This window comes from Cervus elaphus, chromosome 11 (genome assembly GCF_910594005.1).
Source record: "Cervus elaphus chromosome 11, mCerEla1.1, whole genome shotgun sequence".
Classification (NCBI taxonomy): domain Eukaryota; kingdom Metazoa; phylum Chordata; class Mammalia; order Artiodactyla; family Cervidae; genus Cervus; species Cervus elaphus.
This window is the reverse complement of record NC_057825.1, coordinates 3,937,827-3,960,929: the sequence shown is the minus strand read 5'-3', so window position 1 is coordinate 3,960,929 and position 23,103 is coordinate 3,937,827. Positions and strand designations below refer to the sequence as shown.

The window sequence follows — 23,103 nt, the reverse complement described above, 5'->3', positions numbered from 1 at the left end:
CAGCCATGCACCTGCCACTCGCCTGGTTGGCTAGGATCCTGGAAGCTTGAGTACTTGAGGTCTCCAGGTAGCCTGCCCTTGAGGATGCTGAGGGCTGGGAAGCCTCAGCTGCTCTTTCTAGAAACCAGTGAGGAGGCAAGTAGACGTGAATGAACGTCCCTCCCTCACACCAACGCACAGCCCAGGCCTACCCCGCCGGGCCTCAGTTCTCAGCCCTCTCAGGGGTTGGCAGTCGCTGTCAGCAGCCCTGGCAATGCCACCTACCTCTCCAGAACTGGTTCCATACCACTGGGCCTCAGTTTCCCATCTGCAAAATGAAGGGGCGGGTCTGGACTCCTCATTCCGTAAGCATATATCTGGCTCACCCACCGTGAGCCCCGCCACAGGTATCCATGGACAGCAGGGCCCCAGCCGCTCCCTCTGACCTGTGTGCCTACCAGATGTGCAGCCCACATCTGCAGCAGGTGCATGGTCCTTGCTCAGTCACAAGGAAGGCTTTGACATGGAAGACAGCTTGAGGGTTTCTATCACAGGCATTAAAAGCCTTCATGCTATGGAAAAGCATGTGTATATGCATAACTGAATCCCTTGGCTGTACACTTCAGAAATTAAGATAACATTGTAAATCAACTCTGCTTCAATAAAATAAAATTTTAGAAAACACTCATGCCCTTAGATTTGACAGCCTCACTCTTAGAAAGTAACCTTAGAAAGCATTCAGAGTGGGGACATGATTTCCAGGGACTACTCTGGACGTGTACTGCTCTGCCAAAGAAATTAAAGGCTACAGGGCCTCAGAGAGTAAAGAGTCCACCTGCAATGCAGGAGTCGCAGGAGACGCAGGTTTGATCCCTGGGTCGGGAGGATCCCCTGGAGAAGGGAACGGTAACCCACTCCAGTATTCTTACCTGGAGAATTCCATGGACAGAGGAGCCTAGCGGGCTACAGTCCATGGGGTCGCAGAGTCGGACACAACTGAGCAACTAACACTTTCACTTTCAAAGGAATTCACTCAAACACTCTGTGCAGGCTCATTGACAAGACCCCGCGTGCCATGACCCACCATAGGAGGACCATCACACAGGGAGTTGTTGTCCAGTCGCTCAGTCGTGTCCAACTCTTTGGAACCTCACGGACTGCAGCATGCCAGGCTTCCCTGTCCTTCACCATCTCCCAGAGGGAGATGCTCAGCTATGAAAGTGAAAGTGAAGTCGCTCTGTCGTGTCTCGACTCTTCGTGACCCCATGGACTGTAGCCTGCCAGGCTCCTCCGTCCTTGGGATTTTCCAGACAAGTATACTGCAGTGGGTTGCCATTTCCTTCTCCAGGGGATCTTCCCGACTCAGGGATTGAACCGGGGTCTCCCACACTGCAGGCAGACTCTTTACCGTCTGAGCCACCAGGGAAGCGGGCAAGTCAGAAACCCAGGATACAGCACATGCTTTCAGAAGCTGACATTACACGTGTGCATATGACTACAGGGACCTACTTTGCAAAAGTAATGGTGGTAATCTCTGGGCAGTGCTACACATTTCTTTTTAAATCTCAGAATTTGCTAATTTTTCTAAAATATTTTAGTAATCACACATACATCATAATAAACACTGGGTTTTGTTTGTTTGCTGTTTTTGTTTTTAAAGCAAGATTTGGCTTGGAGCGGAGATCCAAAGAAGGCTGTCTAGGAAGCCCCAGGGGAGGGTGAGACGGGTTGGGCATGTATGTTCAGAGAGGAATGAGGCTCTCCAAGAGAAGTGAGGGGTGTCCTCCAGGCTGGACACTGCCTTGGGCTAGAAACTTCCCCCTGAGTCAGGCTCCCAGAGCCTGGGGAACTGAGCACCTGACTGCACTCACTTTATCTCTCCTGGGTTCCTTTTATCTCTTCTCCCAGGGAGGGGCCTGGCAAGCAAGCTTATGCCCACTTTACAGCTGGGAAAGAGGCCCCCGGAGGCCAAGTGACTTCTGAGTGCACCAGGTTCACCCCTTCTCTGACCTTGAAGGTCAAGGGGACTGGGGTGAGGGGGCCCAAGCTGACTGGAGAGGTGAGGACAGGGCGCTCCATCACCACACTCCACAGCAACACAGCCGACGCGGCTGCCTCTCATCCAGCTACCCAGACATCATCTGCTGGAGGAGGGGCGGGGCTCGCTCTGGTTGGTGTCTGTCTGATCAGTGCCTGTCCCCCACCTCCCCGCCTTGTTTGGTCCTGCTTTGGGGGTCTCCTCCTGGGTCCTGGGAAGCTTGCTCACTGCTCCAGCTGTCTGCACGCACACACACACTCACTCCTAGTTCCCAGGGGTGCAGTGTAATACAGAACCTGGCACTCAAATGGCTGGGTTTGAAGCCCAACTCCACTCCTCTCTTATTGTGTGGCCCTCCCTTCCGGCCAGTGCCCACCCCCACCCCCCTGCTGCCCTCCAGTCACCGTACTTCCAACGCACAGCTTTCTCCTGTTTAGCAAAGGGGCAGCACAGCACAGCTTAACGAGGGCTGAGAAGGGACTTCCCTGGTGGTCCAGGGGCTAAAACTTAAAAACTCTGTGCTCCCGATGCAGGGGAGATGGGTTCGATCCCTGGTCACGAACCTAGATCCCACATGCCACAACTAAGACCCAATGTGGCCAAAGAAATAAATATTTAAAAAACCAAACCAACCCAGGGGCTGAGAATCACCGGGCACCTCGCACGTGCAAGGCCCTCTCCCCAGCCCTCAAGCACCTCGTCTCATGCTGTTCCCTCAAAGCTGCCAGGGAGATGTCTTCCCAGGGGCAGGGCAGCCCTAAAGAGAGGGAACTGGCACTGTGTGGAAGACCACAGAGCATCCCAAGAAAGTGCTCTTGCTGAAAACCTAACCTGAATCCAGCCAGGCCTCTGCACGCAATGACCACTGGGGGAATGACAGGGTGCAGAAGAACACGTTAAACACACACGGGGACGCACCCCATAAATTCCAGACTCTGGGAATCTTCGCAGGACAGACCACTCAGTTCCTTCAACAAATACATTTCAGGGGAAAACGCAAGGGGGAAAATGTAGATTAAAATAAAAAGGTGGGACATGCAACCAAACGCAACATGTGGATTCTGGACTGGGATTTGAACAGGGCAACTGTTTAAAAAAACAAAACACGCATGCACACGAAAACAACCTAAGGAACAACTGGGCTGATTTGAACACTACTGGATATCTGTTTGAGCAAACTCCGGGAGACAGTGACGGACAGGGAAGCCGGCACGCTGCTGTCCACAGGGTCGCAGAGTCGGACACAACTGAGCCACTAAACAAGTGGCTCTCTGATGAGAGCTGACATCATTGTTTGGATGTGGTCACTGGATTTTGGTTACTATCAGAGTAACCTATTGAAATATCAACGGACGGAGCCGTGTGCCTGAGGTCTGTGTCAACATCGTCCGCGGTGGGGAAGGAGGGCCCATAAGAGAAGCAGCAAGAGCGGCCCCGCAGCGGGGATGAGGAGAGCTGCGTGTCTTTATGCCATTTTCTCCACTTTTGTGTTCTGGGGAATTTTCCATAATAGACGTTAAGAAAGAAAAAGGACACCGTTGGTTTCGAGTCATCCTCTAATGCTGCTGAGGCTCCATCAGCCCTGAAGGGAGGGCAGCAATCCCCAGACCTGGAGCCCACTGCAGTGACCCCCACCCGCCTCACCACATCCCCTGCTCCTGTGGCTCTCAGAGCATCCAGATAACACGACGGCCCAAGGCAGTGGGCAGAATCGGAATCACGAGGCTCAGATGGGGCTCGTGACCTCGGGCCAGTCTGAAATCGAAGCTCTGCTGACCCAGGCCCTTGGATGGCCTGCTGGGAAGGAGACCCAGAGCTCTGTACAAAGTGCAGGGTTTTATGAAGGGGGGTCGCTCCCTGCTTTCCTGCTCCTGCTCACAGCTCACCCCATCCTAGCCGTCCCAGGTTCCCAACCTTTCCCCTGGGTGGGGGGTGCACCCGTCCCTCCCTGGAGATCACAAGGAGCCCTGGATAACATCGCTGTACAGACCGCTTCTGTAATGAGGATGCTCCCCACACAGGAAGCGTAAAAGACAGGTTTGGAGCTGACAGCCGGGAAGAGAACCGGGCCAAACCTAGCCCACATGTGTTTTGGTTGGCGTGCAAAGTGTTTTTCAATTTTTGAGCCAACAGTAAAAGGTCAGGTGACTTCATATAAAAGTCCCCATTTCTGGCTGCTCCCGTAACTTGGGACAATCCAGCCACACCAGGTCTGTGTCCCCAGGTGACAGGAGGCTGGTTGGGAGCTGACCAGCACTTGTCCTTTGCAGCCAGGCCTTGTGCTCATGGGTTTGCCCCAGACCCCATTAAGGGAAAGGTGTGCTCAGGCCAAACCTCTGGGGCCCCTTTTCCTTCCTGCTATCATCCAATCACTGGTGCCCAGACGCACAGCAGCCAGAGGGGTCTTGACCCTTCAAAGCTCCCCCCCAACCTCCGCCTTCAGACAAAAGACCAACTGCTGGGTGTGAGCCCAGCTGGCATCTCTGGAGTCCTCTCTCACGATGCCCAGGGAGGCACACACAGAAAGGCTGCAGTCCCCGGAGCCTCGAGCCATCCTCTCTCTGCCTGGCCCATGCTTCCCGCTTTCTACCCACCCCTTTGCTTGGCACAAGGTCCTAGGGAATGGGGTTTGGGCCCAGGGTGCGACTCCAGGAATCTGGTGGCTCAGAGCAAGAACTGGCTAAAGGCCACATCCAGGTGACAAGGGTCTTGGCCATCACCTCCTCCAACTTCGGTCAAGGTGCCGGAGGGAGCTGGTGACCCAGTGAGGAATAGCACTCAGGTACCCAGACTCAGTCTGAGCAAGCTCAGACTTGGTGATGGACAGGGAGGCCTGGCATGCTGCAGTCCATGGGGTCACAGAGAGTCAGACATGACTGAGCAGCTGAACTGAACTGACCCAGACTCAGGTCAGGCCTCGGTGGAAAACCTTTCATCTCTCACTGAGCGGGTGGAGGTCACCTGGTCTGTCTTTTCTGATCTATATTTAGAATCTGGGGAGGTCACAGATGGGGTGTGACCTGGCCAGGCTCCTCAATCATTTCCCTGACCTGATGTCACCATTCCTGGCTGCCTGGGTCCTGGGGTGGCCCTCTGTGGGCGGGTGAGCACACACCTTGGCAGGAAGTGACGCACCTGGGCTGAGTGTGGGAGCTGTTGGCACAGCAGGCCGGGCTTAGCCCCACCTCCTCCCTCCTGGTTCCTGGGAACTTCCAGGGATGGCCTCCTCCTCGGGGCAACGGGGAGTCCCCAGGGGCTGGAGGCCAAGCTCAGAGATGGTCAGGAGGTGGGACATGAAGCTTCCCAACAGCCAGGAGACCATCTGGGGTGGAGGGGTTTGACATCATCACCCCAAATCTCTGACCTCACAGGGCATTGCTGTCCCAGCGTGAGCAGGACAAGATGAATCAATGCCCGGATCTGTGGAAATGGCCCAGGACTTGGATTCCGGCATTCTGGACCAGTCATGAGTTGGCTCCCCGTCTACTCCCCTGGAGAGGGGTGGGCACGGCCCCCTGACTCTCAGGATGCTGGGGGTGGGGGGCACTCAAGATGAGCACACGTGATGTCCAGGGTCTTACAGAGTAAGACCAAGGACCACTCTGATAACTGTCCTCCACTCCCAGAGTGCTCAGGGCCTAACACCCCTAAAGGCCACTGTCCAACAGATGCCGGGCCCAAGGTGGGAGTGCGGGAGAGGAGAGAGGAAGAGAAACAGAAGGGGAGGGACTCCCTTGGGGCCCCAGTGGTTAAGACTCCTTGATGCCAATGCAGGGGCCACGGGTTTGATCCCTGGTCGGGAACTAAGATCCTGCATGCCACATGGCGTGGCAGGGAAAAGGAGAGAGGACATAAGCAGGAGGAAACGGGCACTAAGACTTGCAACTGAGCCCAAAACATGAGAACACAAAGAGAGGTCAGAGAGGCAGGGTCCCGTCCCTCGAAAAGCCCACACTGACTGGCAGGCTGCTGGGCACCCAGGGCGGAGGAGCGGGCCTGCAGATTTTGGGAAGCTCTCTTAAAATACAGAGCCCAGGTTTGTATTCGGGTCCCTGCTCTGCACCTTCCTAGCTTCAGTTCCCTCTCCCGGAGCCTCAGTTTCTCCATCAGGAGGATGGACATAGTAATAATAATAATAGTAAGAATAGTAATACCACTGCCACTTGGCTCTCAGGAGAGCAGATAAAACAGTGCACAGAAGCTTCGTAATCTGAGAAGAATCACATGAACAGGAGCCGCTAAGACAATCCCCAGCCACGCCACCCCGCCCAGACGGGAGCAGGTAGACAGGCGGCCAGGCGGGTGGGCATACATAGGTTCCAGTGGCAAGCAAGCCTCCCCCCACCACCCCCCTCCACCCAGCCTCCTCGCCCATATCCAGAATGGGAGATGGAGCCTCTCCAGGCAATTTCCAGCCAAACTCCTTCAACCAGTTCTGATGGGAGGGGAGGAAGTTGAGGGCCCCGGCCACGACCTAGAAGCACCTGTTGCCCTGGAAACTCACCTCGGTGGCGGGTGCTGGCAGAGGCGTCTTTGGCGAAGATGTGGGGCTCTGGAGGGCAGCGTGGCGGGCAACGGCCCACCGCCTGGCAGTCACCACAGAGACACAGGCAAGGAACACCCAGCCCTTTCTGCCCCTGGGCTCAGCGGGCCCGGCTTGCCGGGCCATCACAGGGAGGCAGGTGGGCCTGGGACGGGCTCCCGGGGAGGCCGTCTGCCAGTCTGCCTGCCCGTCCGCCGGCCCTGGTGGAGTCAGGCTCCCGAGTACCTAGGCCTGGTGTCACTCGCGTGGCTGTCATACCTGCTCCTGTGACAAGCAGGGCCAGGAATTCCTGCTTCTACCAGGCTGAGGGCCAGCCAAGGGCGGGTGGACTGTCCCGAGCCCGGCCAGTAGCTCAGCTCAGACCTACTGTCTTAGGCGGGGGGCCCAGCTGTGTCCCCAACACCCTGAGGCCCTGTCCCCACTCCCCCTGCCTGGGGGAAAAAAATCACTGCCCAGGGACAAGTCACAGAGATCAGAACAGCTCAGCCAGTGGAGCCACCAGCCAGGTGTGAGGCCAGCTGTGTGCTGTGGGACGCAGGGGACCTGCCTGCCACACTCCGTTTCCTCTTAAGCCACTGTCTCATTCTGGAAGCCTTCCCCATCACTCAGCCCTCAAAACTCCTCCACGTCTGCCGCCTAGACATGGGATTTAATTTTAAACGGCCGGGACCAACCTAGGGTTACCAACTATTTATTTTGCCAAGTAGGGCAGTTTAAAAAAAACACAAAACTGTCACCATCATTATTATCATTTCAGAAAAGCTCCGCCAAAAGTAACTAAGAGGGCATACGATAAAAAAAAAAACAAAAAACGGATGGTCATTAAATGAATATATTTGGCTTTAAGGCAAACTCATGACCTTGTCTCCATTTCTCTCATTTCACCTCAGACCAGACATTGAAACCTATGAGTTGAGTCCAACATACCCATTTGACAAATGGAAAAACTGAGGCCCCCACGGAGCAGGGACTTGCCCAAGATGTCACAGGGTGAGTCTGGGTCCTGTGTCTGTGTGCACCTCTGCAGAGCCCACATATGTACCCTCCCTGCCTCAGCGTTCAGAGCCCAGATCCCCACACCTAAAGATGGCAGGGTGACCCAAAGCTGGGGCTGCCTCCTTACCCTTCTCAGGCCCTGGCGGACAGCCGGCTGGGCACACAGGATCGCAGGGGCCGAGAGGAGAGGGGGGTGGACTGGGGCTCCGGAGCCAGCCCGCAGGCACATCAGGCCCCCGGTTCCTGGCAGAGAGGCAGGGGCCCAGCCTGCCGGCCTGGCGCCAAGCCCTGCCTCTCCAAGCGAGCTAGCATTTCACATCCTCTTCCGGTGGCTTTGGGGGCGCAGGGGACCCAGCAGAGGAGGCCGCTCAGAGCCGGGGAACCGAGACCTGGCTCCTGCCCCCGCCTGGCGCTGCCTTCCTCTGGGACAGGCACGTTCCTCTTCTCTCTGAGCCTCACTGTTTCTGATCCGTTGTGGGAGGGGGTGTGGTATACAGAGGTTTTCAAATTACAGTTTCACATCCCCCAACCACACCGCTGGGGCAGGAGAATTTCTTTCACGGAAGGAAGGATGCCCTGGATGGGGAGCCTCTGCAGTGGGGGTTCTCTAGGGCAGCGGTCCCCAACTTTTTGGTACGAGGGACCGATTTCGTGGAAGACAGTTTGTCCATGGACTGGGGGTGAGGGGGATGGTTTGGGGGTGATTCAAGCGTGTTACATTTACTGTGCACTTTATTTCTAATCTGAGGCTGCCACCGATCTGACAGGAGGTACTGGTCCACAGCCCAGAGGTTGGGGACCCCTGCTCTAGGGGATGTGGGTGGGCATCTGGAGGCGGGTGGGCTGAGGGGCAGGGGGTTCCAGGTGGGCCCTAAGGCAGCAGCCTTCCTGCCCCCCACACACCCTCTCTCATGCCTGCGCCCAGTACGTGTCTTCCACACTAAAACCCCTCCAAAGGCTTCTGTCCAACCCACAAAAGAATCCAGAGTCCTCGCTGTCCCCCACCTCCAGGCTCCTCTGAGTCAGCCCTGACCACTGCCCCAAGCTCACCTCCCCTCGGGCCCCCTGCTCCTTCTCCCCAGCAGCCTTGGCCCTTCCACACACAGAGACACTTAATCTGGACCTTTGAGAAACAGCAGAGGTGACTGGGCTCTCTGTTAGCAGCTCTGGGACTCTGGGCCAGCGACTCAGAGGCCTCGGTTTCCTCCTCTGTCAAACGAGCACAAGGGCACTGCCCAATTCAACAAGAACTCAGCACAGGCCTGGTTTCTGGGCGGCACTCTGACCGTCTCCCATGGTCATGTGCCTGCCCCGGGACCTGGCACTTAACACTCAGTGAATGTTGGCAGAGATTAGCCCTGCACCGGGGGTACCATGGCCTGGCTCTTCCTCCAAGAGCAAGCTCCAGAGGACACTCTGAGGCCTGTGGGCTGCTCAGCATGCAGCCCTACAACCGGATCCCAGGGGACAACTTGGAAATGTTTGTAGTCTAAAAGCAGCAAGCATGCACTGGGCACCGCAAGGCAGCTCTGGTCCCGCAGCAGTGAGGCCAAGAGGGCTGGCAGACACGGTCTGATCTACCTTCCTGAGGACAGGCTGGCATAGCAGGGCTCCCGAGTGCTCAATCTTGTTGGGGAGAAGCCCCGGGCAGGCCCCACAGGACCTGGGTGAGGTGGGGGACAGCCCTTCGGGGGGGGGGGCTGGGAGGACCCCACCCTTAGCCTCTCTCTGCCATGTTGCCAGTTGACTGGTCGTATGACCGCATCCCTTGATGTGGTTTGACTGCCCTGGACATGGACCAGTGAGCTCTCCCCACCCCAGCCTTTGGGACCGTGGATGAAAAAGGAGACCTGGGCCCAGTGCCCGTGGCAGGGATCAGCGGGCAGTGCGGGGACCGACAAGCCTTTCCAATTGTGCAGACATATTTGGGGGTGGGGGGAGAGCTTCCAAAGGCCCTTGAGGAAGCGGGGGGTGGGGTTACAGGAACCAACAGGGAACCAGGCTGCCCAGTGAGGTGTGCCTATGTGTTCATGCCTTAGAGTCGACAGGCATTTATTGAGCGTTTTCCCCGGTACCAAGCTTCATGCCAACTGGCACGTCTACCGCCCATGGCTGCTGAGTGCTCTTTTCCAACGACCCCAACATCCTGCACAGGTCAGCCTGTCCTCGGAGCCATTTAGGCCATTCCTCTGCGAGCCAGGCCAGGCCCAGGCAGGGCTGCCGCAGAGCAGTGGGCCCCGAGCCGCTGGGAAGGCCGAGGGCCTGAGTCACAGGCTGCGGGGCAGGACAGGGCCAGCTGCAGGCAAGAAAGGCCGGAGCCCCGAGGAGGCGGGGCTTGGGGAGGGGCGGGGCCCGCCCGCCCCGCCTCCCACCCGCGTCGGGGGACAGCACAGGCGCCTTTGTTCCCTGCTGGCCTTGTGTCCCCACATGGTCCACCCCATCACTGTCACGGCCTGGAACGGAGACGGGCCATGGAGGGCCGGGGCGCTGGGGCTGGGACTGTCAGGGGCGCTCGACTTGCAACACCGCCACCCCACCCCCCACCAACCACACTTTTCTCCACCTCCATCCCCGTGCCCCTCCCGTGTATGGAGCTCTGGGTGGGCGCGGCTTCGGGGGACATTCACACCAGCCCTGAGATGCTAACCTGCCTTCCACACTTGTCCCAGGACACCACGGTAACGTGACCTGCCGTTAGCGCTCTGCCCACGATGCAGGTGGCCCCAGAATAAGGCACTTGGCCAGCCACACACGGAGCTCAGACCGACAAAACCCCACTGGTGGACACACGTGTACGCACAGACATGCCCTGAATTCCGCTCTTGGGGGCAGGGGAGGAGGGAGGGATTCCCGGGGTTGGGGGGGGGGGAGTCCTGCTACCTCCTGCATCTGGGCATCCCCTCCAGGCTCAGGGCGGGGGCGGGGTGCAGGCCCCGGTGGGGTGCGAAGCACACTGTTTATAAACACTGCTGGGCTGTCGCTAGGCGCTGTGACTCAGACCCAGAGTGGTGACTCCACTTCAGGCTGTTTGCTCAGCACAACATCCGTCCAGGAAGCAGACGGCAGAGGCCCGGGGCCAGGTTTTTGCTCCTCTTTCCTGCAGGCTCCTGACCTGACTTGGGGTCCTGCTGGGGTGGGGGACAGCTCCGGTTCTCCTCCCTCTTGTTTCTGGGAACCCGAGGCCCATCATTAAGTCGCTCAACACACGGTCACCACTGGCCTGGCTCTACAAGGTAGGGGCAACGCTGCAGCCATGCACGCCACTCACCCAGTCCCCCAAACCGGGAAAGGGGCTGTGGTCCAGGGCGGGGGTTCCCTCCAAGGCAAACGCCCACATTTAGAAGCCTTGCAGGCAGAAGCAGCTACTGACGTCCCCCCAGTCCCAGCCCGGTCCCCCAGAACCCAGCCTGGCCCTGTCCCTGGTGCTCCTTGGTGGGACAAAGCACCTTTGCACTCAGCGTTTGTGAAACAGATGAAGCCACTGTAATTATGCTCTGTTGTAAAACTGAGAAAATTGAGGCCCAGAGAGGGCAAACAAGCTGCTGGTGGCTACACAGCGGGTCAGTGCCATGCCCAGGGCTATGCCTGGGCCTGTTGGGTCCCCAGGGCAGCCTGCTTTCCTCTGCTCGGTTCTGGGTTAAAGTGAATTTGTTCCTGGCAGCACAAGTCCAGCTTGGCGCTGCTGGGTCCCTGTCAGCAGGGAGGGTGGTTGGTCCCTTGTATGACGTCCAGCTTCATGTCCCTGTCTGCCTCCCCCACACCCAACTCAGAGCCTAAACCGGAGTCAGGGGTCCACCCCGCCTCCCCATTTCTGCTGTTCCCTGATGTGCCAGTGTGGCATCATTTAACAGTCACAATGTATGAGGCAGGTTTGCAGGTGAGCAGCTTGGGGCCAGAAGCTCAGAGACAGCACCAGACTCACCCAAAACCACACAGCAGGCTGGCTTTTGAGGCTGGTGTTCCCAAGCTGCTCCCAGCTTTTTCTAAGAGCTGAGGGTGATTCTGCTTTTATTTCCACCAGCAGGGGTTTCTCTTTAGAGGAGTGCCATCAGGGGCCAGAGCCTCAGAGTGACTTGTGTGAAAGGTCACATGCCTTAACAGGGAGGCTCTGTGCCCTCTTCCAGGCTGGGGAGAAGTAGGGGCCCGTCAGAGTGGCAGAGCCCTAGGAAGAAAGGAAGAAGAAAGTGAAAGTCGTTCAGTCCGACTCTGGGACTCCATGAACTACACAGTCCATGGGATTCTCCAGGCCAGAATACTGGAGTGAGTAGTCTATCCCTTTAGCGGATCTTCCCAACCCAGGAATTGCACCGGGGTCTCCCGTATTGCAGGCGGATTCTTTACCAGCTGAGCCACCAGGACCGCAGAGGGGGTGGTGCTTATTTTGGCAGCTGAGGCTTGGCCCCGCCCCAGGCAGGACAGTAACCCCGTGGTCAGCTGCTCTGATTAGTGATTCACCCGCCGCAGGGCTCCCCTGCTCCGGCTGCCCGCCCCTGGCCCCATTAACCAGCCCACTGAGTCACACAGGTTGCCAAGAAGCCAAGAATCTGAGAATCCGGGCCTTGCCCCAGCCGCTCCCACTGGCTTTCTGCCCAGCAGGATCTAGCCGGGGCCCTTCGCTAGTGGCGCAGATGGTAAAGAACCCGCCTGCCAATGCAGGAGCCCTGGGTTCGATCCTGGGGTTGAGAAGATCCCCTGGAGAAGGGAATGGCAACCCACTCCAGTATTCTTGCCTGGAGAATCCCATGGACAGAGGAGCCTGGCAGGTTAATGTCCATGGGGTTGCAGAGTCAGACACGACCTAGTGACTGAACAATGGGACTGGAGAGCTGCAACTCTGAATAAGGATGAGCTAAGAAAGTAACATTAATAAGATGTCAATTAAACAACCATCCACTGTGGGACTGGTTTGTGTCCCCTCACTCAGTTGGGCTCTAGCTCAATCTGCCCTGTTCGCCCCTCATGCCCAAGTGGCTGGAATGATGCCCGGCCCAGTCGATCGGGAGATGGATGACTACGTCACTCACACACGCACACACACACCATCACAGGAGCACAAAGGATACTGGTGTTCCGAGCATTTTTTAGTTCTTCCCTCTGTTAAAAATTGGATCGGGGATAAGCTCCTTGAGAGCAGGGACTCTGTTCCCCTGACATATCGACGCCTAGAATGGTCCCTGGCACGCTGTGGGCTCTCAACAAACACTCCTGGTCCAGGTGGCTCCTCCAGCTTCCAAGTTCCAGGACTTGAAAATATTCGAGCTCGGGGCCACCTACTTCGTTCTGGGAAGATGACTAGGAAAGCTTCCTGGAGGAGGCAGCAAGGCAGGAGAGGCGCATGACGGACGGTAAAGCAGAAGGGCAAGTCCCTGTCTGCCAACCTGTCACTAACATGCTTTCCAGAGAACGCAGCTGGGAGCAGAGATGGGAGGCAGGGCCGGTCAGGGGAGTCAGATCAGCGGGTCAGCCAGGTTTTCTGGGAAACAGGGGCCTGGAGGTTCCCAGAAGCCCGCCTGCCTGGGGATGTCGGTGGAGGGAGGCGGCACTCAGTTCAGCTCTGGTTCAATCCGGGGATTTTTTTCTCCTTCCTGAATTCCCTGTTCAGTAATGATTCTTGGGGAACGGAACTCTGCTCACCGGCTACACAGAGTTTGCTTTGCAGTGGTCTGGCCCAGACTAAGAAGCCCCTTCCCGAAGCCCAGCCAGGCCTGCGTGGCAGGGACTGAGCCCAGAGTCAGGCCCCCGTGCCCAGCGCAGCCTGGTCACTTGGCGCTTCAGGGCCAGGGGAGTCAGGACAAACGGGCTCTTGTGGTGAGAAGGCTGCCGCCGTGCCAGGGACACTGCGTGCCGGGTACCACCACCCACTCCGCCACCCGCCTGCGTGGGGCCAGGGCTGCCCTTTCAGAGGGGACCTCCTGAGCTGTTCCGGCCTCTGGAAAGGACCTGGCACTCCAGATGGCTGCCAGGAGGTGGTGGTGGGGGGTGCCCGCTGCCCTCTTTCCCACACTTCTCCAGCAACGGAGTTCTTGCCGGCGGTGGGGGTGGCAGGGTGAAGACGCCTTGGGTTTCCAGATTCTGGGGCTGAGTGACGGTTGCACAGCCTCTGTGCCACCCTCCTGGCACCCACTACCCCTCTGCCCAGCCCTGGACTTTGCTCCTTCCTTGGTATCTCCCACAGAAGGCAAGACGCCAGGGCCTCTCCTCTCGGCCTCTGCCTGCTCATACCTGTGGCTGGTGAGAGGGCGCCTCCAGTCCAGAGGACTGGAGAGAAGGCACCAGGTGGCCTCCCCTGCCCAGGGACTCTCCACGAGCTGGACAGGTCTCCCTGCAACTGCCAGAGCACACCAGTGTGTGCCAGGCGTGTGCTAAGCACTTTAGAGCCCTGTGAGCTGGTACACTCACCTATCCATTTAAAGATGAGAGGCTGGGGGGTCCGGGCATGAACACTCAGGCCTCCTCATGGTCAAGGCTCGGGGCTGGTGCTTTGAACAAGCAAGATGCCTGCATGCGTGCCCGCACGCGCGCGCACACACACACATGTGCGCGCGCTCAGCCACCACCGGGCTGACACGTGGTCACATATTCACCCAGAGGCTGGGGAGGCTCCCAAGACACCCGTGTGCAGGGCGGCACACCCAGGCTCAGGACCCTCGCCTGGGGTGCCCTACTGGCAGACGCCGCCGCCACCCCGTGTCCCCAGGCCTGGAAAGCACACTTCCTCAGGGACGCTCCAAGCCCGCGCCTGGCAGGGCGAGTGAGAGGGGAAGGAGGCCTGACCCTGTGCAGGGATTTCCCAGCCCCAGGGGGCTGCAGAGGAAACTGCTCTTGAAATCCTGGAGAACTGCCATCATCTGCTTCCAGTCCAGCCCTTCCACACCTGGCACTGCCCACCTGCCAGCTCCCGAGCCACCCGGGGCCTCAGGCCAGGTGGGACTGCCTCGTCCTTGAACTTCAACTCCCAGTAACTAGAAGGTCAAAGGACACCCTCCTGGTCAGCACACCGTATGATAGGGTTGGGTGGTGGAGGTCAGGGGCCTGGAACACCGGCCTCAGGGAGGAAGGCCATCTCACTGTCTGGCCTGGGCGACTGTCTCAGCTTTTCAGGGCCCCCGTTTCCCCACCTGGAAATACGGGTGGATTCAAGTTGGGAGCCTCCAGCTCCTTGAGGGCAGTCACGGCTTGTCCACACAGCCGACGGGCCACCTGGCCACCTGCCTTCCTGGACGGGAAAAGACATCTCCTGCCACCTGTGGGTTTCCCAGGTAGCATCAGTGGTAAAGAACCCACCTGCCAATGCAGGAGACATAAGAGATGCGGGTTCGATCCCTGGATTGGGAAGATCTCCTGGAGGAGGAAATGGCAACCACTCCAGTATTCTTGCCTGGAGAATCTCATGGACAGAGGAGTTGGCAGGCTATAGTCCCTAAGTTCGCAAAGAGTCGAACACGACGGAAGTGACTGAACACACACATGCACACGCACACCTGTAGAGGGCTCGCTTGTGCCTGGGCCAGGCGCTTTCATACAACCTGACCTCCAGGAGTCCACAAGGTGAGACCACCAAGACACTTAGGAGTGGAGGGACCCACCTGTCTGGAAGCTGCAAACCCTAGCCAGGCTCCCTGGTCCTTGCCTCCTCCTGGAGGAGGCAGCAAGGCAGGAGAGAAGCACGAGGGATGGTAAAGCAGAAGGGCAAGGCCCCGTCAGCCAACCTGTCCCTAAAATGCTTTCCAGAGAACGCAGCTGGGAGTGGAGACGGGAGGCAGGGCCGGTCAGGGGAGTTGGAGCAGCGGGTCAACCAGGTTTTCCGGGAAACAGGCGCCTGGAGGTTCCCAGAAGCCCGCCTGCCTGGGGACATCGCTCGGGGAAGGTGGCCTTCCAGGGCCTGAGTTTCCCCAACCCAGACTTCTCTCTCCCTTCTGACCTCTAGACAGCCTCACCTCCCAATGCCCCAGGCGGGAGGGGGGGCCAGGGCCTCCCTGATAGACAGGTGAGGGGGATGGTCGGGGCTGGGCTCCCCCGCCCTTTGCCACAGCCCAGACAGATGGGAGTGGACCCCGGCAAGAATCTCCCTGGAATGGAGTCAGGCGCTGGCAGCCCCAGGGGCTTAAAGGGCGTCCTCTGCCCCTCCCCGTCGCCCCATTCTCACTCTCCTAGTTCTGAGCTGGACAGTTACTGGGAAAGGGCCTCCTGGGACAAGACCGGTGATCAGGGGAGAGTCCCAAGAGGGAAAGAGGTGGATGGGGAGGGGGTAGTTCTTGGACTCAGGGCCACTCACTGGCCAGAGGACTTTGTCTCCACTGTCCAAGGTCAGCCTCTCCCCACCCCAGCTCCAAACAGTCAGGTGGGCACATCTGGACGGCCCGGTGGTACCAGAAGAGGCCCTCCCTGCGCCTTCCCCAAGCCAACCGGTTCTGGATCCCAAGCCAGAAAGTGGGGGAGGATCTGGGGTGCCCCCAGACCCCGGGGTGGGACCCTCCGCCTCTTACCCTGCGGGGGTAGAGAGGCGGAGGGAGCAGAAGAGCCCCCTTCTTCAATTCGGTAAACTGCGCTCCCGCCCCGGGGCAAAACCCAGGAGGTGGGCAGCGCCCCCGCCCTGTGGCTCCCTCCTGCCCCTCCTCCCGGGCCGCCCGCGGGGCCGTGGCTCACCTCATCCGCCCGCGCGCCCGGCGGGACCACCAGCATGAACGCGGGCAGAGGCGCGCCGCCCGCTCTCTCCGCCCGGCCCGGCCGCGCCCCCGCGCCCCGCTCCGGGCACAGCCGCCGGCGCCCCGGGCCCGGGCCATTGTCTGCGCCGCCCTCGCCCCGCCCCCTCCTCCCGCGGCGCTCCACGGGGCCGGGGGTGGGGCTGGGCAGTCAAGGCCAGGATCGTCAGGACCCCCCCACCCCTCGTAGGGCCCGCACGACCAGCACATTACCGGGTACCACCCGAGCCTCCCCCAACTCCGGAGGTGGGCACGCCCCCTCCGCCTTTGACAGATGCGGCCAGGGAGGCACAGAGGGTGATGGCTTGAGGTCCTTGGTGCAGGGACCCCGTCAGACTAGGATGCTGGCTCCCTGAGGGCACCCAGAAACCCCTGTGTGTATGGGGGAGGGGGCGGTCACCAACAGTCCCATCCCTCACTGCCCTCCCCAGAGAGAACCTCTGAGGGGCTCACACCCTGCCCAGCTCCCAAATCCAACCCCTGGGGGGCCTGGCCCCAACCAGGCTCCCTCCATTCCAACACGCCCTTCTGTCCTGGGGTCAGGGGCTCCATCCTGGCAAGACACGGCCCTCATCCATAGGCTTGGCTCCGCTGGACACAGGATCAACGCCCACAAAGTAAAGTGGCCCATGACAGGCCCAAAGGGCGGGACTGTCTTCCCTCCCCACGGCACCCCCGTGTCTTCACACTGGGGAGCAGCGAGGCTCCCGGGGTTAGTGCCAGTTCCAGGACACTCGAGGCTAAGCCCTGAGCTGGGTAGAGACACAGGTGTCCGTCTCCGAAGCCAGTGGGCTTCCCCACGAGGCCGCCTGCCTCCCCTTGAGCATGGAGATGGATGCAGGTGGGCAGAGGAAGAAAAAAACGATGGCTGGCCTGGTCCTGGCCCCTCACCCTCCCACCCCAGGACCCCATATGTGGCATAACTGACTCACTGAATGGTAGAGGGGGCTACAGATGGGGAAACTGAGGCTAGCAAGAAGAGGCATGCCAGGGTCACACAGCCAGTCTCAAAACTGGCCCAGGACTGAAATCCCCTATTCCGGGGGCTCCACCTACTGCCCCCTCCATCCATACCCTGCCTGGCCACCCTGTTCCAGGCCTAGGGTGCTCATGGCTTCAGGTTGTAGGGGGTACGAAGCAGAAGGCACTGTGCTCTCCCCAACTCTGGCTGGTACCTGGCTCAGCCCACTGTGCCCTCTGGCCCTGCATTTTATGACATTCTGCTTCCATCAGCTGTCACTCAGGTCTCCAGGAAATGGACGTTGCTAGGGGCCAGGCCTGATGCCAGGTGGCTGGCTGGCAGGCTGGGGTGATGGGGAGCGGGGGAGCAGGCTAGGGTTTCCCTTGGGAAGGCTCAGAGGGTGAAGCTGCTGGGTGGAAGTAGAGGGTGGTGTGGGTCAGCCACAAAGAGTAGCTAAGGCGTACACACAGGCCATGGGAAAGCCCCAGCCCTGAGCTTCCTGCAGGCAAGTATTTTGGGGACCTGCGGTTGCCAAGCGACTGCTCCAGGTTGCCATGGGAACTCTCCTTTCTCCTGGGGCTTATCATTTTTAGGGGGATGCCCTCTTGTCTCCACCTCCCTCTCCTTGACTTGGCTGCCCTGGGAGGATACATCAAGGTCCGCAAACCTCATTCCCCCACCCCCCGGGGAGACCTCCCAGCCATGACCCTAAGAGAAGACTCTTTGAGGTTCAAAAACCCAGAACCCTGAGAAAATGCAGAGAACAGAGTCCAAGGCCTTCATTAGAGCGGGGAGAGGGTGAAAGGGGTTCATTACTCTGTTTACGTCTCCTCTCCGGCTGTTAACCACCACCTTGGGGCCGGCCCTGCCCTGACCGTTGGGAGCCCACTGTAATTGGAAGGAATTCGGCCCCAGCACCCACGCCCGGCCCCTCCCAGGCTTGTCTGCACGCAGAGACATGCCCCTACCAGCCCTGCCGCCACCTGGCTGTGGGAGCCCCCTTGGCCTTCCAGGGCCTGAGTTTCCCCAACTATCAATGATGATGGCAGAGGAGCCATCCTGCAGATAGAACGAGGCACTGCGGCCAAAGCGTGGGCACAGGGAAAGTGCCGTGGGCTGGCTGTCGTTAGCAGGCACCTGCCCTGTGAGGGATGGCGGTGCGGGGTGGCCTGAGGGGTCACTCCATGGAGGGTGGCCCCATGGATAGCGTGCCCCTGATGGCAGAGTGGCCAGCAGAGCCAGGCCCCCAGGCTCCCGGCCCAGCGCCTTCCCCGTGGATTCATCACTTGTCCTGCAACCTGTCCCTGCGTTCTTCCTCTGCGGGGGCTTATCCCCTCGGACGGGAGCCAAGGTGCTCCGCGCAGGCCAGGTGCTCGGCTCTGACTCCGTGGATAAACATCTGCTGCCTGAACCAGTCCATGACCCACCGCCAAGGGCTGTTGGCCCCGGCCTCGTGAGATTCAGAAGCGCCCCAGAGCCGCAGTAAGGGATGGCTTCCGTTTCCCAGGCCAGGGCCACGCCGGGCGCTTTGCTGCATCTCGCCGATGCCCGGTGACACCCACTCTCGCTCGGGGAGCCCAGGGCCCCTGCTTCTCAGCTCCAGAGGGCACGCCCAGCTTTGTACCACCACAGGGCAGAATCCACCCCTCCCTCCCCAGGTGGGCAGTGGGAAAAGCGACACAGCATCGCCTCCTCTTTGGGCAGGGTCTCTGGGGGAGGGACTTCTCCAGCCGCCACCTGCATGTCCACCCATCCCCGTGGCTGCCCTCACGGTCCCTCCCCCCGCCGCCCCTCAACATCTGGGACACACGGTCCCTGGCCCTGCAGTAATGTGAGAACTGTCTGGAAACTGCCAGGGTAATCATAGCCGCGGGGGCCCCTGCAAGCAGCTGAGAACGGGCGGCTCGGCTTGCAGGTGTAGCAGGAAAGACGCAGAACTAACCACCCACGTGGGTCTGAGCCGGGCCGGGCTCACTGGCTGCCCATCCAGGTCGCCACCCAGTCACTCCCCTGCGGCTCCGCCTTGTTTGGTCTCCTCCACCGTGCGTCACCCCTGAAATGACTGCGGGCCTGGTCTGTTTACAACTGTGAGCGTGTCGTCTCCTCGCAACTGGAAGGTGAGACCTTTGTCTCTGTGGTGTGGCCGCTGAGGGTGGCCATGAGCAGGGCACAGTGCCACCTGCTGGCGCTGTGCCAGGACGCCCCCAAGCCGGGGAGCTGGGCTGTCCCTGACCGGGCACCCCCAGGCCCCACTCACACCCCGCAGCGCTGTGCCGGGGGCCACATCCTAGAGACCTGATCAGACCCGAACACTCCCCCATCCCTGTGGACACGTGGGAACCTGGCCTTCGGGGGTAGGATCACTCCAACGCCCTTGTCCTGAATTGAACTGTGTTCCCACAACATATCAGTTGGAGTCCTAACCTCATGCACCTGTGAATAAGACCTGATGTGGAAATAGGATTTTTTAGGAGCACTTTAAAAAAAAATTTTTTTTTTTTTTATTGGAGTATAGTTGATTTACAATGTGTTAGTTTCCACTGGACAGCAAAGTGACGGTTTACACTGTTGCGTATACACATGTGCAGGCTTCTCCAGTGGTTCAGTGGTAAAGAATCCGCCTGCAATGCAGGAGACTGAGGTTTGGCCCCTGGGTCAGGAAGGTCCCCTGGAGGAGGGCATGGCAACCCACTCCCGTATTCTTGCCTGGAGAACCCCATGGACAGAGGAGCCTGGCGGGCCATACAGTCCATGGAGTCACAAAGCGTCAGACACGACTGAAGGGACTTAGCCCACATATCCATATACTCACTCCTTTTTAGATTCTGTTGCGTATACACATGTGCAGGCTTCTCCAGTGGTTCAGTGGTAAAGAATCCGCCTGCAATGCAGGAGACTGAGGTTTGGCCCCTGGGTCAGGAAGGTCCCCTGGAGGAGGGCATGGCAACCCACTCCCGTATTCTTGCCTGGAGAACCCCATGGACAGAGGAGCCTGGCGGGCCATACAGTCCATGGAGTCACAAAGCGTCAGACACGACTGAAGGGACTTAGCCCACATATCCATATACTCACTCCTTTTTAGATTCTTTTCCTGTCTAGGCCATTACAGGGGCTTCCCTGGTGGCTCAGAGGTTAAAGCGTCTGCCTGCAATGCGGGAGACCTGGGTTCGATCCCTGGGTCGGGAAGATCCCCTGGAGAAGGAAATGGCAACCCACTCCAGTATTCTTGCCTGGAGAATCCCATGGACGGGAGGAGCCCGGTGGGCTACAGTCCACGGGGTCGCAAAGAGTCGGACACGACTGAGCGACTTCACTTTCACTTTCAGGCCATTACGGAGGACTGAGGAGAGGTCCCTGTACCATACAGTGGGTTCTTATTAATTACCTGTCTTGTCCATAGTAGGGGCTTCCCTTGTAAAGTCAGTAAAGAACCGCCTGCAGTGCAGGAGACCCGGGTTCCATCCAGTAGTGTGTACGTCAATCCTAGCCTCCCAATTTATCCCTCCCCCCGCCTCCACCCTCGGAGGAGTTTTCTCCTCCAAGTTTGTTTTCTACATTGGTGAGTCTATTTCTGTTTTGTAAATAAGTTCATTTGTACCATTTTTTTTTTTTTTAGATTTCACATATAAGTGATATATGATATTTGTCTTTCTCTGGAAATAGGGTCTTTGCAGATGTGATCAAGATAAGATGAGGTCATTCGGGAGTAGGCTGAGCCCTGATCAAATGACCACTGTCCTTATAAGAAGACGGAAGACTGGACACAGACACGCCGAGGAGGCCAAGCGAGGACGGAAGCAGACTTTGGAGGCATGCACTTACAAGGCGAGGAATGATAAGGATTGCCGACAGCCACCAGAGGCTGGCAGAGGCGAGGAAGGATCCCCCTTCTAGAGGCTTCAGAGGGCCTGGTGCTGCCGACACCTTGATTTTGGACTTCTGGCCTCCCAAACCAACAGACTATAAATCTCTGTTGCTTTGAGCCCCACAGTTTATGGTACTTTGTTACCGCAGCCACAGGAAACTAATACACCTGGCTCCTGGGCCAAGCCATCTCTCTACTACCCTGGCCAAGTGCAGCCAGGCACTCGACAGATGCCAGACCCAGGCGTCACCGTCACGTTCAGCATCACATTCCCCTCCTCAAATCATCCCCGAACACAGGGCATCTCCTTCCAGAATGAATACCTCTCTGCACATCCACTGCCTCGGTGAATCCCACCAATAACCCATGAATGGTTTCAGAGACGGACCCACCCTGACAGAGACCCCAGCCCAGCCTCCTAGTCCCAGACACTGTGAGACGGTCGATGTGTGTCCCTGTGAGTGCCCAGGGAGGGGGATTCTGTCACGCGGCACAGACCCCAGGGCACCTTCCAGGTCTCGCTCTGCCCTCCTCTCTTCCCTCCGCCCACAGCTCTTACGGCCACCCTGGCCCCGGTCTCACTTCCTCTCCGGCCAGCATCTTTTCTGTCTCCAAGTCTCGGCACCTTTGACCTTCTTCCAGACTCCTCGCAGAGTGTGCAAGGCTGGCGCCTCTTGTCCTTCTGGTCACAGCATCAGTGTCACCATGGAGGCCTTTTAGACCACCCCCCCAGGGGTTCTTGACCCTCCTTCTGGGACCCTGACTCATTTCCCAGGAGCACGTGCTGTTCTCTCGCCCATGGATTTGCTTTCCTGCTTTTTGTCCATCTGCCCTCTGAGCCGTAAGCTCCTGGGTGAATGCCCGGGGCACAGTAACTGAATCGACAGAGGATCTCAGAGCCCCCTCCTGCCTCTGGGCCGCTCAGATTGCGGACATGGAGGCTAGTAATAAAAGCTGCCTGTTGGGTGGGAGGCAGCCGGACTCCCCGGGTCCTTCCGTGCGCCAGTGGCCACCACTGAGCACTGTGGCCACAGCCCGCCCCCTCGTGATCAGCCCCAGCACTGCAGCCCCAGACAGGGAAAACCCAGAAAACAAAACACACACCTTTGTTTGGGTGTAGTCAAGGCAGCGTCTCTCTCTCCCTCACCGGGGCAAAGGAGCCGGACCGGCTGGCTCCAGAGGTGTTGTGCAGGACCTCAGAAGCTTTTCTCATCCCCCCTGTTTCCCTCCACTGTTCTGGTGCCCAGGTCCCTCCAGAGGCCTCCTCGTCCCAACTGGGGGTAACTAACTCCACCCCCTTCCAAATGAGGAGCCCCAGGTGCCAACAGAGATGGCACTTTGCCCCTGGACAAGTCTTTGCCTCCGTCTGCACCAGCCAGGTGCCCAGCCCTCCAGGCTGCCACGTGTTCACGTGTTCAGAAGGACCTGGAGGGAGCAGAAAGTATTTTCCAAGGACTTGGAGCACAGTGGGTCATGGATGGAGAACCAAGGCCAACAGACTCTTCTACGAGCTGTAGAACCCTCGAGATCACCCCAGCCATGGGGTGATTTAGCCACTCCTAAATTACAGTGGAGTCAACCGAGGACTTCTCTCCTGTAGTTTCCTCTCCACTAGGGGTGAATCTCATGGTAGTTCCAGGCGCCCAGAGAAGTGGATGCAGGACCCCAGAAACTGTCCTCTCCAGGCCGCTCTGGAGATGGTCCCTTCCCAGGTCGACTCCCGGGAACCTGCCCACCCGCCTGGCATCTCTGTCCCTCAGCCTGGGGCCCTGAGCCTGTTGCCAGGAGACCGGATGGTCCTGACCCACGCGGAGCTGCCTCCTACCGCCTTCTTGTTTTCCCCTTGTCATCTCCGTGTCCACTGTTCCCCTGAATGTACGCCATGGTCTCCACCTGTGAGGTCAGTGTGTGTGCCTTGGGCACGTTGGGAGGCCGAGAGGAAAGGGCTCCTCGTGGGAGGGGGAGGGGATGGACAAGGGTCCCCCCAGGACGTCAGGGGCTCTCCTTCCCCAGGGAAAC

General features: G+C 58.8%; 1 protein-coding gene across 1 annotated transcript in view; it reads right to left on the bottom strand.

The window, feature by feature from the left end:
• RALGDS (ral guanine nucleotide dissociation stimulator) overlaps positions 1 to 7,903 on the bottom strand; it is a 32,549-nt gene extending 24,646 nt beyond the window's left edge. Inside the window, exon 1 of the mRNA XM_043916495.1 lies at positions 7,684 to 7,903. Within this exon, the coding sequence (XP_043772430.1) occupies positions 7,684 to 7,785 (102 nt within the window). The 5' untranslated portion in view covers positions 7,786 to 7,903. The remainder of the gene's footprint in view (positions 1 to 7,683) is intronic.
• Positions 7,904 to 23,103: the final 15,200 nt, after the last annotated feature.